Here is a 12,512-nt window from a genome sequence, read left to right as displayed (position 1 = left end):
TGCCCGGCTGCTTGACGCGGCAACGTTACATCATTGGCAATATAAGCCTATTCTGCGAATGGGTCTGTCTGTGAGATATTGTATTCGCGCAAAGTCCATTCTGAAACCCTTCTTGAAGATAGAACGGCGCATCACAAGGTACGAAAGGTTTGATCTGGGCGCGACGTAGGAGGTTGACAACATCAGCGCTGGGATTGCGCGTCGCAACTATGCTGCTAATGTTATAGAAATCACACTCTCCGCCATCAGTCTCCTCCAGACGTGCAACAGTACAGTCTCATACTTGAGTGAAGTCGTTGACACAATTGGCAGGGGCAGCCTCCACACCCTTGGTGAAATATTTGGGAGCATCACTAACAGCCGAGCTCATAAGAAGTCCGACAGCACGAAAAAACGCCTTCAGATCCGAAAGGCTACCCCTTTATGTCCTCAGAGGGCGTAGTGAAGCCGCACAAGCCTGGTGAAAACGGCCTAGGCGTAGGCTCACCAGGGCAAATTACCCGCCACAGCAATGCGGAGCCCAGTGCTTTGGATTAGATTGACTGCGATATTGTGTAATATCCAAGGAAGCACATCGTTGCCAAACTTGAGTGCTGCATTGCCCTGCTCCTTGAGTCTCACCTCGTCAGCAGTATGTTTTGCTATAAGATACTATTCCAGGCCGTGCGAGTCAAGAGTCGAAGACGAGGACGAGGTCGAAGGGATGCTCGACAACAATTCCAGGTCCGCCATTAGAGGACAGGAAGTAAGATGTGTCTTTGACGGCGAACACCATGTCTTTGGTTTGGATAGTAGCTAAGGATCCGGCTTCTGGAGGATGACTCCACATTACTAGACTCGTCGCCAATACTAGCGCAATAGTACCGAGCAAAATTCGACTAGGTTAGAACATGCGCAGTTGAAACTTTACCATAGTGGCGAGAAAATACGTGTGGGGTTTTTTTCCCGGGAATAATGGGAGCAATGCCTTTGAGGTGCCTTGACAAAGGAGAGTACTTATGGTTTAGTCCAATGGTTCATTGGCGTATACTAAGTGCTTTGACTCCTATGTGAAGCTTGAACTATGGGTAGACTATCCCCGTGGCATATAGTCTCACAAGGTGGTCGCACGTCGGCTTGTTTTGAATTATCTACCCTTTGAGTTTAACTCAAACTCCCGTATGAGAGGCTTGATGTCTTCGAGGCCTGGTGACGCGGAACGAATCGACATGGTGGATCCAGGTAGTGCGGGATTGAAACTCTTCACAGAGGTGGTTTTTCGATGGAGATAATCGGCAAAGTCTCTCTATGCTCTCAAGCAGTAGGCAGCAGGATGCATATACAAACGGAACAAGAAACAATGGATGTCAGGACGAGGCCATTGGGCGTAATAGCAAAGACCCAGTTGATTGTCATACATGCCTTTGGTGATATTGGGCCTTACTGAGGCAATCAGGTCAGTCCGCAGGCTGGGCTTTTTGTTATGAACGATGCTCCGTAGATGTGCTCTGCCTTAGATGTTGGGATTGCCCCAACCACCGCCGCCAGGTGTGTTGATCTGCATGATTTCACCAGGCCGCAGATGAACCACCGCCTGACTTCCGAGGCTGATCTTGTCCAGACCTCCCTGACCATTGTGTCTGAACACATAGTTCTTCCCAATACTTCCAGGGTTGCCACCTTCCATACCGTAAGGGGGAAATACCCGCCTCTCGCTCAGGATACTCGACTTGAGCGGTATCCTTGCCTCTATTTCACGAGTGATACCATCACCTCCGTTCCATTTACCGCGACCGCCCGTTCCGCTGTTGATCTCGTATCTACGTACGATGACCTGTGTCCTCTTCTCAATGACTTCAGCATCAGTGATTCGTGTGTTAGTCGAGTGGGCGTGAATGGCATGGGCGCCATGCCAACCAGGCCCGGCTCCTGTACCTCCCCCAATAGATTCTCCGTAGTTCCACCCCGGCTTGATCTCTCCGGTCTCTGGGTCTCGACCACCCATGCCCCAGCCAAAACTACTTGCGCAGCCTTGGAAAGCAGCGACAACCCTGTAAGCACGCAGGATCGTATCTATGACCCGCTGGCTGGCAATAGTGCTTCCACAGATGGCAACAGACGACGTGGGATTGAGAATGCTGCCCTTGGGAGCACGAACCTCAATAGGCACTAAGCAACCCTCGTTTAAGGGGATCTCTAAGTCGATCAAGCATCGTAATGTGTAAATGACCGCAGAGTGGGCAATTGCAATTGGGCAATTGATGTTGCCCCAGCTCTGTGGACCGGTACCTGTGAAGTCGTACAGTGCCGACCCTGTTTCGGGATCGATACTAATTCGTAGCTTGATCTTGGTACCGTTGTCATAGACATCTTCTGACTCAAGTCCTTGTGGGTTCTTTCTTGCAATCTCTTTGAAGAACTCACGCACAGCCATCTCTGCGTTGCGTTGGATGCCGCCCATGTACTTGTGCACAATGGGCAACGAGAACTCGTCGCAAAGCTTTTGCAGAAGGATTATACCTCTTTGGTTAGCTGAAATCTGAGCCTTCAGATCTGAGATGTTGTCTTGAATGCGGCGGGTGGGACTGCACCCTGGAAATGTCCCAGCCAGGTCAAAAGCTGCACGGACTTCGTTCTCTAAAAATTCGCCAGCACTAACAATTTTCATCGTAGGGACGTTAATTCCTTCTTCCCATAGCTCTACTGAGTCCGGCATCATGGAAGTGATACCCTTGCCACCTGAATACACATGTCAGATGAGATACTTACAAACATAATGCTGAGCAAGATCTTGACTTACCAATATCGGTATGATGCCCACGGCTGGCTGTGTAGAAAGCAATCTGGTCATCAACGAAAACCGGTGTGACAACCGTGATATCTGGCAAATGTGTACCGCCCCACTCAGGATGGTTTGTCATCAGTACGTCGCCAGGCTTTAGTTTTCCAAGCCAGTGCTGATGCTGGCGCTGAATAGCAAATTGCATGCTTCCCAGATGACTTGAACTTCATATTAGCATATTGTTCTGCTGGCTATATGTACAGAATTCAGTGTTCACGATCGGAAAACATACTGCGTACGGTTAGTTATAATGAAGAACAAGATAGGCGGAGAGGGTTACTGACCATTGGTATATGAGGAGCATTCGCAACAAGCTCTCCACTAGGGGAGAAGATAGCGCAAGAAAAGTCCAGTCTCTCTCTGATGCTGGTAGAGATAGATGTCCGTTGAAGGGTATTTCCCATCTGCTCGGCAATTGACATGAATCTATGTGCAAAGACTGACAGTTGAATTGGGCTGAAATGATCCAAACCTTGAGTAGCTTCTGTGTTGTCCTTCTGGTGCGTAAACTTTTCCATGATGACATGTGACGAGAGAATGTATGCCTTGAAGCCGGGCTCGAGGAACAAAGTCTGCGTTTCGTCCAGAATGAGAGCTGGGCCGTCAAGTACTACTCCCTTTGGAACATTTGCCAACCGATAGATTCCAGCGTCCTGCCACTTACCACCAACGTATAAAACCTGGCTTGCGGTAGGTTCAAACGTCTTTGGGCTAGCCTTCACAGCTGCGAGCTCCTCTGTCGGAGGGGCTTCCGTATCAACGACCCCCGCACTGCCGGTACCGCGGACATGGATCGAGTCAACAACAATGGCACGGCTGAGATTGAAAGCAAATTCTCTCTTATGTTCAGCAACGAATACTGCCCCAAAGTCATCGCCTTCCGGCCGCGAGATGGCAAGGTTGGTGTCCGTGCCGAAATATCTCATGCTGAGGGATTCATGGTACTGGATGGATTCACCGCTGGCACCCTGTGCGATTAGTTCATCTTTGACGGAGTTTCGCAGGACTTCAAGTCTTTTGCGGAGTACATCGATCTCTTCGAGTTTGAAAGATCCCACAAACGGCTCCGAAGCTTCTGTTTGTAGCTGTGCCTGCGAAATACCATACGCTGACAGCAGCGACGACCATTTATGAATGAGAATTCTGTTCACGCCCAATTTGTCGGCAATTGAGCAAGCGTGTTCTGTCATCATGTTAGCTGGACTGCACTGAAAGCTAGCTTCCATAACTTACGGCCTCCTGCACCGCCAAAGCTAACAAGACTATGAGTCTCAGGGTTATAACCTCTTGCCTCTACTCATAGTCAGTAACAACTTCATAGGGAGAAGTATCCCACGACTGACCGGTTGTGTTCCTGATTGGTCGACTCATTGTCTCGTTCGCAACCTCAAGAAAGCCAGCAGCCACCTCCTCGGGTGTCAAGGACTGGGATGTCTGGGAGTTGAATTCGTTGGTGATTTCCTGGAACTTCTTCTTGACAACCTCCGTGTCCAGGGGCTCATTTGCATTCTTGCCGAAAATTGCCGGGAAAGACGATAAGTCAAGTCTTCCGAGGAAAAGGTTGGCATCCGTCACACTATATTTCTCAGGTCAGTATAAATCCAGGTCGTCATGGAATAGCCTTCAAGAATGGACGTACGTGAGTGGCCCCCCATTTCGGTAACTTGCCGGGCCAGGGTAAGCTCCAGCACTCTCAGGTCCAACGACGAGCAGGCCATTTCGTGCGAAGAGAATGGAACCACCGCCGGCAGCCACAGTCTTGATGTTCAGCATAGGAACATTGATCGTACGGTCAGCGATATGCGACTGCGTCAGGTAGTCGTATTTCCCGTCGTATCGACAGACGTCCGTGCTCGTACCACCCATGTCGAACCCAATCAACGGAGTTTGCTCACCCTCACTGCCATCGTAACAGGATCTAGCGACGCCCACGACACCACCTGCTGGGCCGCTCAGCAACGCTTCGTTACCCTTGAATTTTTGCGACTGCTTCAAGCCACCATCCGAACGCATGAACTCCACCCGCTGAGGCAATTTGGCAAATCGCGACTCAAAATTCTCCACGTATCTTCGGATTACTGGGTACAGGTAGGCCTCCGAGCACACAGACGTGCTTCGTTCCAGGAACTTGATGGAGGGGCTGGTTTCACTGGACGTCGTAACGTACTTAAACCCAACCTCTCGGGCCAAGTCGGCAACGATGTTCTCATGTTCGGGATACAGATAAGAGTGCATGAAAGCAATCGCAACTGATGTATATCCTTCGGCCTTGAGCGACTCGAGATCTGCGCGGATAACTTCGACTTCGGGCTTCTTTAGCACCCTCATAATCTCGCCGCTGGCCGTTCGTACGAGAGCTGGATCCAACAGCTCGGCCTTCTTGTCTATGGGCTGAGGGTTCAGATCATAGTCTTCCTGCGTAACGCGTTCGTCCACTTCTATGACTTTATCGTGCAGTGCCTTGGCTTTCTCGACCTTGAGAGCAAATAGCTTTGGGCGAGTTTGATCCCCTATAAGGCATACATCCTTGAAACCTTGCCATTGTATTAACGACTGGCACGGTAAGCTGGGCAATGCCAGCACCTACCTTTGGTCGCAAGAAAAGCAAACTTCTCGCCCTTGTGCTCCAAGAGCGCATTGGTAGCAACCGTGGTACCAATTCTGCAAGATGCTGTTTGTGCTATTAGATCCGGTGCATTGTTGCCGCTGGGTATGCCATTATGTATCAGGTCACGTGGATATTACTTGCCTATGCTGGATCCGTCGAGTTTCTCGTTACGGGGAATAGATCGACGCGTTGCAATCTCCAGAACTCTCCTGATTGCCTCGCTGGGTGCATCAACATAGTTATTGGGGTCTTCCGATAGGAGCTTGAAGATGATATCCTCGCGCCCCTCGATCTTAGCAATCACATCACAGAACGTTCCTCCACGGTCGATGGCAATCGAGATTCGACCCTTGGACGCGCTGGCATCAGGCATAGTATGCTGCAATGACCTCAAATGGATCTTTAAAGGTATGTAGACAGCCACTGGACACCGCAACAAGATTATGCTGCCGGATTGGGGGGACCGGAGCTTTTGAATTATATGGCAGAGTGTCCCTGAATTCGGACCGTGGGGCTCGGGCTCTCTCCGTACAATAGCTTTGCGTGGTTGACTCGGTCCCCGGTGGTCGCTCCCAAAGACCAGATAAAAAAATGACCACGGGCCGATCGAAATTGCCAGATGCGGTAGAAAGCCGCTGAGAATTGGACAGACCAGACGTTGCCTTGAATCTCAGTTGCCATGGCGTGCTGCTCCGTCGGGTGGTAGTGCGACGAAGAATTTTACCAAAGACGGTAAAGCGGATATTCGCCCCTATCTTGGTCAATTGATTGGTCCCAGTGGCGGTCGCTACCCGTCCGTGGGGCGTTAGCTCGCTTCTAACTTTGCCTCTGCGAGTAAGGTCCAGCAGTGAATACCGAAATGGACCAGCTGCCTTGACAGGACATATTGACCTTCTCGTACGATCTTCACGTTCACGTAAGACTTCCATTACAGACTATATATAGCCTTACAATCCTTCGCATACTCATACGCGGAGTCACACAATTACGCCGCAGGGCCCATATTTGGAATGGTCAAATCTCCAAGTGTATCTGAGCATGATAATAGCTGATTGACTTACATCGATGTCTCCTAAAACCTGGCTCGGGACCAAGAAAGACTCAACACTATGAATGGTCACATTGTGTAAGATGCACCGGTTGTGTATGAGGCCAAAGCCGACGTGCCGGAGAGCAGTAGCTTACGTTTGGAAGACCCAAAAAGTAAGCCGCTAAAGACGCTGAAACTGAATATACAGAGCATCGTGCGGAACTCTTTGGACAAACCTTTGAGGAACACGCTATAATATCGAGGTGCCCATATCTTACATACTGGCTTGGTAGTTGAGCCAAAAACATGACGTATCAAGCCAATCGTTGGAACCCTTCTCTGGCGAAGCAAGAGCGAATATGATTCTTAGGAACGGCTAGCTCCCAGCTATCGAACCAGCCACAGGCTAAAATGATGTGATTACACGGTCACCGCAACTATGACCATCCTACTTCATCCGCACTGCAGCCTCTAAAGATTTCTACCCAACCACAGAAGATGGGAACCCTCATCGGTCAGCGTGCCTCGTTCTGGGAGACTGAACTAAGCCACCTGCGGCTCCTGCTCCCTATGCCGTCCATGGAACTTGGCCAACCAAGACTCGCCCATAGCCTTCCGGATCTTCTTCCCCCATACCATGAAAACCACCAACATGACATTATTCAAAATCAAGAAGGCCGTAAAAATCCCGGAGATAACTACGGCATAGCCTCTCTCCAGAACCCACTCCAAGAGATTGACCGACAGACCGAAGCTGATGGCCTGCTTGCCGAGATTCATCGCAATGAGCAGCTCGGATGTGTTCGCATTGTAAGAATCGACCGCGTAGGCCAGCGTGAAGGAGAAGTAGAAGTACGCGGCCCATTGCGTCATTCCGGCCCCGAAAAAGTACCCCAGCCAGTGCAGGTCGTACTGCGCAGTGAGACCATAGAGGATGAGACCGGCAGGCGCGATGACCATAGCCAGGAGCATGACGCCGAGGCGCATCTCAGCCTCACGAATTCCGCCGTTGCGGCGAGTGAGGCGGGCTGCCAAATGGTCGGAAGTGGGCGCGAATGGCACGGCTAGCACGAACCCGATCAAAGTTGCCAGTGCATTTAGTCCCGAATCCGCCTGATGATTGGTTAGAGGGGGCTCAAATATTCTTTTGGGAGATAAGTGATACTGACCTCAGTCCAGTTGTAAGGCGGGTTCGTGATTTTGATCGGAAACGTATAATTGAAGGCGAAGGCACCTAGGCCAATGAAGATGCCGAAAGACGTAATCACCCACATGACCTGCGGTACTAGGAAATACGTGAAAGACCTAGCCATGGTACCAAATAAGGATACCGTGGGGTCTACCCGGCCCAATGGTGAAAGGGTCTTGATGAACGGCGTCCGTTTAGGAACGCTTGTTGTACGTGTTGGTGCGACTTCGTGGGTTGACTCGACTGCTTTCTCAGGATTGTTAGAGTTAGACACGGCGAGATCCTCAGATGGGGTCTCTGATAGCATGTGGGCCTTTCTGTCATAGGATGTCTCCTCGACGAAAAGGAATGCCAGAATGAAGAGCGCCAAACTAAAAGCCAGAACAACATAGAAGAATAGCCGCCACGAGTATGGCTCGATGAGCATATGAGCCGATGGCAGAGGTGCAATGGCTCCGAGACAGAGTGCGACTGTTCATACAATGAGTTTCCAACCACAAAGCATTGGGGTGGAGGTCGATGCGTACCAGTATAGTAAGCAATGCGTTTCCCACGCTCGTGGAGGAAAAAGATATCGTTCACGAGCTGGACAGGAATCGCTTCACAGACACCTGAGCCGAAGGCAGCAAATACTCTGGCAACCATCAATCCGCTGAAGCTATTTGCTTGAGAAGATCCAATAAGCCCGGCGATGAACTGAGATTTCGTCAGTCCTCCCAGGGCATTGTGCTGGAACGGTAACGGATGACCTACAAATAACATTGAACCCAGCATCACCGGACGCCGACCATATTTCAGGTACAGCGGAACCAAGAACAGCGACCCAAACCCATATGCTAGGTTCGGATACGAGATCAAGCCCGATGCTTCGGCTGGACTGACTTCGAATAACTCGGAAAATAATGTAATATAAGGCGCCGGTCCCAACAAGGCTGCGTTCCCAAGGAAGGAGTACAAGCAGCAAATTATAAGAATCATCATCTTCTTAAAGGTTGACCACTGTTGGGAGGTTAGTGATGCCACATTTGTCTCCAAGGCTAGTATTTTTTGCGTACTTGCAGTGGATCATTGGGGTCCTGCGCCGGGACTGGGAACAGTGCCTGGCCCAATGCTGAGTCGTCACCCTCTGGCAGCCATATCGTCAACGCTTTGTTCTATGGTGTAGAAAGGATTCCTTCATACCGGCTACTCGGAGGTCCACAGTGCCAGGAATCGCCCCCTCATGTGCATGACTGTGGTCGACGGTTAGCCAACCCCCTTCCCCGCACTGCAGTTGGAGTCGGCATACCTGTGAACCAAGTGCCGCCCGCCATCAGGAGCATGAGACTCGGTGGTGTTCTCCATTTCGATGTTCTCTGGTCTTGAAAGAAGCCTTTACGGAATCATGTCGCGCATCACAAAAGTGAAATGCAGTGTGACGGTTGAAGATTGAGGCAGTCTAGCCCATCTTATAGAGATGCCCATTGCACGGCAGCCAAGTGTTACATCGGCCATGCAGCTGAGTTCCGGCAGATATAGGTCCAAACGGGCGGGACACGGCTAAGGGCCAGGTAATATCGAGCGAACGGAATCAGTTCCGGGGCAGCGGCTGGCATTGCCCAGACTTCATCCGGCCTAATAAGACCAAGGATCTCCAAAAGTGCCACGATGGACCCGAGGTAGGGCATAAATCTGGGCCAGCATGGCGTTGCCAATGGTCCCTGCAGTGAAGGTGGTATGCGGCAAATGCTGCATCATCAAGCAATTTATTGATTGGCCTGTGATGGGCGTGCTTACACCATCCACATCTGTCGCCCTACTGTAACCCACTTTTGTAGCAGGAGTAGGGGTTCCTTTGCAATCGTTTATCACGAATTGCCATTTAACCTTACGCGCTATGCAGGTGACTGCATGCCGTGCACTCTTCAAAGCGACACGTTCTCTTTAAGTGTTTGGGACTGCTCCTACCCTTGGACTTGTTCTCATGCCATTTGCATTTCGCTTAACTACCTGGCATGGAAATGCTACCCACTGCCGGAAGTACCTATCGCCCGTTACGGAAATGCACATAGTATCGGATCATCTTCAAGGAGATTGTAAACGCACTTTTGGATGCTGCTGTGAACTGATTTATAAGCCTGATGGCACTGTCTACGTCCATCCACGGGTCACTGGGACGGGTGCTGTGTTACATGGAAGCCGCCGCTGCCATCTTACTGATCGGTGCCAATTACTTGGCAAGTGTGGACTCTTGCTGTTCTGGAGTGGGAATAAGGCCCCAGAGCGCACCCCTCTCCTCTCTATAGCTTGACTATCGCCATCGAAGAGACTTTTATACTGATCCAATAGACCCCTAGTATATGCTGAGCCGTGAGTCCCCACCCAAGGTCACTCACTTAGTAAATGACTGTAAAAGTAACGTAAACTCGCAACACTGACGGCTACCAGCTAGCGAAACTCTAGTCTCCATGGGGCAGCTCTGGTGCTGCCTCTCTCCGACCCTCGGGCGGGGGAACAGGGGATGTGGGGCCCGTCTCCAATTATCTCCAACGGCGGCATCCGAAGATTGTGTGGTGTCTGTCGTCCATGTCACCAGAAGGCGTTGCCGAAGGGGTTGTAAAACTCTCGTGTGCTCATCATTGCAGCGTGACGGTGTACTCTTTGTTTTCTTGGTGTAGCGATATCCAGGCGCTTCTCGCAGAGTTACGCGTTTGACTCGTACACGTACCGAATCCCGCGGCTCTTGTCTTCGTCATACCCGGCTGGCTACCCTGCTCTCGGCCTATTTTAAAATGCCGCTCACGACGCCATCGGTTTTCCCGCCCGACTCGGCGGACCTCATGAAATTCCCGAGTCGGCGAAGTGTGGTGCACAATACCAAGGGCATTGTATCCTGTACCCAGCCCTTGGCTGCCAAGTGCGGCCTCGATGTTCTGAACGCTGGTGGAAACTGCGCTGTAAGTGGTCTTTTGCGCCACAAACGAGCCGAGACATGTCTCACATTACAATGCTGACCCCAAGGGATAGGACGCTGCGGTGGCAGTTGGTATGTTTGACCCTGACCCTCGCAACCACCATCAAAATGGTATATGCCCGAGCAATCACTAACTGATACGTCAAGCCGCTGGCCTGAACATCACCGAACCCGGTTCAACTGGCATCGGTGGCGATGTGTTCTGCCTGTACTATGACGCAAAGACGCAAAAGATATCGGCCATGAACGGGTCAGGTCGATCAGGAAACAAGTGCACACTGGCCACCATTCGTAGCTCGCTGGGTATCAAGGACGGAGAGACCGGCAGCATCCCCATGACGAGTGTGCACTCAGTCACCGTACCCGGTGCTCCAGCGGGCTGGTGTGATACTGTGGATAGATTTGGAAGCGGCAAGGTCACTATGGATCAGATTCTCGCGCCGGCGATCGAGCTGGGCGAAAAGGGGTTCCCCGTGTCGGAGCTCATGGGCCATTATGTATGTCACACGAAGAACAAAGCGGTGAGATCCTGTTGTGCTGCCAGACGCCATATTGACCACCTCGCAGTGGAGTGCGGCGGAAGAGACTATTCGACAAGCGTCTCCAAATTTTCGGGAGATGCTCAAGAATGATCCGAGTGCACTGGGCGGCGTACGGGCCCCGAGAGCAGGAGAAATCATGAAGAACCCTACGTTGGCCAAGACGTTCCGCACGCTGGCAACTGAGGGTAAGAAGGGCTTCTATACTGGCCGAATCGCCGAGGAGTTCGTGAAAGTGGTGCAGGATCTCGGAGGGCATATCGAGTTGGAAGACCTAGCGCATCACCTCGAGCAAGGCAGCGAACCTGTCGACCCGATCTCCTTGAGATTCCGGGGCCAGGGTGTCGCTGAGGCCCTACGAGGCAACATACTGGGTGGCGACAGCAAGGACCTGGACCTGGGTCTCGAGCTGTGGGAGCACCCGCCCAACGGACAGGGCATCGTGGCGCTGATGGCGCTGGGCATCATCCAGGAGCTGGAGCAGGCGGGCAAGATCCCAACCTTCAAGCCGCAGGACTTCAACACGGCGCCGTACCTGCACGCGATCATCGAGGCGCTGCGGATCTCGTTCGCGGATGCGAGCTGGTGGGTGACGGACCCGAACGTCGAGAAGGTACCGACGGCGGGCATGATCTCGAAGGAGTACCTGGCAGAGCGGGCGCGCCTGTTCGACCCGGCCAAGGCGTGCCCCGTGGTGCACCACGGCAGCCCGGCGCTGCAGAGCAGCGACACGGTCTACTTTGCCGTGTCGGACGCCGAGGGCAATGCCATCAGCTTCATCAACAGCAACTACGGCGGCTTCGGCACGTGCATCATCCCGCAGGGCTGCGGCTTCACGCTGCAGAACCGCGGCGCCAACTTCAGCCTCGACGCCGGCCACCCCAACGCCCTCGCGCCGCGCAAGCGCCCCTACCACACCATCATCCCCGCCGCCGTCACCAACATCCACGACGGCAGCCTGCACAGCGTCTACGGTGTCATGGGCGGCTTCATGCAGCCCCAGGGCCACGTGCAGGTCTTGCTGGGCCAGATCGTCGGCGGACTGAACCCGCAGCAGGCGCTCGATGCGCCTAGGGTGTGTATCGGCGCCGGAATGCCGGAACATGGAAAGGTGTTCGACCCGACGGTCTCGGTGGAGGAGGGTATGAGCGAGGAGACCATCGAGGGCCTGAGGAAACTCGGACACACCGTCAAGGTTGTCAAGGGTATTGGCCGAGGTCTGTTCGGGCGAGGGCAGATCATCCGGTGGAGCGTGGATGCTGTTGAGAACATAGGAGTGTGGTCGGCGGGTAGCGATATGAGGGGTGACGGTGCTGCATACCCTCAATAGATAGGGGATTGGTTACCAGAACGCCAACGGCAAGGACGGGAC

General features: G+C 52.4%; 3 protein-coding genes across 3 annotated transcripts; 1 reads left to right on the top strand and 2 right to left on the bottom strand.

Moving 5' to 3' along the window:
- Window positions 1–1,492: 1,492 nt before the first annotated feature.
- JN550_002860 (uncharacterized protein) lies at window positions 1,493–5,802 on the bottom strand (the record flags this gene model as incomplete). The annotated part of the gene is made up of 9 exons (XM_049314200.1): window positions 1,493–2,718; window positions 2,780–2,979; window positions 3,039–3,052; window positions 3,106–4,004; window positions 4,055–4,114; window positions 4,165–4,397; window positions 4,461–5,331; window positions 5,409–5,482; window positions 5,567–5,802. 9 exons carry the CDS (start codon window positions 5,800–5,802, stop codon window positions 1,493–1,495), a joined length of 3,813 nt encoding a protein of 1,270 aa, XP_049175385.1.
- A 1,200-nt stretch (window positions 5,803–7,002) lies between these two features.
- Window positions 7,003–8,992, bottom strand: JN550_002859 (uncharacterized protein; the record flags this gene model as incomplete). Its single annotated transcript, XM_049314199.1, has 6 exons — window positions 7,003–7,572; window positions 7,629–8,119; window positions 8,176–8,647; window positions 8,704–8,774; window positions 8,831–8,880; window positions 8,937–8,992. 6 exons carry the CDS (start codon window positions 8,990–8,992, stop codon window positions 7,003–7,005), a joined length of 1,710 nt encoding a protein of 569 aa, XP_049175384.1.
- Window positions 8,993–10,419: 1,427 nt separating this feature from the next.
- JN550_002858 (uncharacterized protein) lies at window positions 10,420–12,470 on the top strand (the record flags this gene model as incomplete). Its single annotated transcript, XM_049314198.1, has 4 exons — window positions 10,420–10,584; window positions 10,655–10,673; window positions 10,749–11,098; window positions 11,169–12,470. The coding sequence occupies 4 exons, from the start codon at window positions 10,420–10,422 to the stop codon at window positions 12,468–12,470; spliced, it is 1,836 nt and encodes a 611-aa protein (XP_049175383.1).
- Between the last annotated feature and the right edge of the window lie 42 nt (window positions 12,471–12,512).

Source organism: Neoarthrinium moseri (genome assembly GCF_022829205.1).
Source record: "Neoarthrinium moseri strain CBS 164.80 chromosome Unknown scaffold6_Wmoseri_CBS_16480, whole genome shotgun sequence".
Taxonomy (NCBI): Eukaryota; Fungi; Ascomycota; class Sordariomycetes; order Amphisphaeriales; family Apiosporaceae; genus Neoarthrinium; species Neoarthrinium moseri.
The sequence above is the reverse complement of the archived record's forward strand: the minus strand, read 5'-3'. Positions and strand labels throughout refer to the sequence as shown.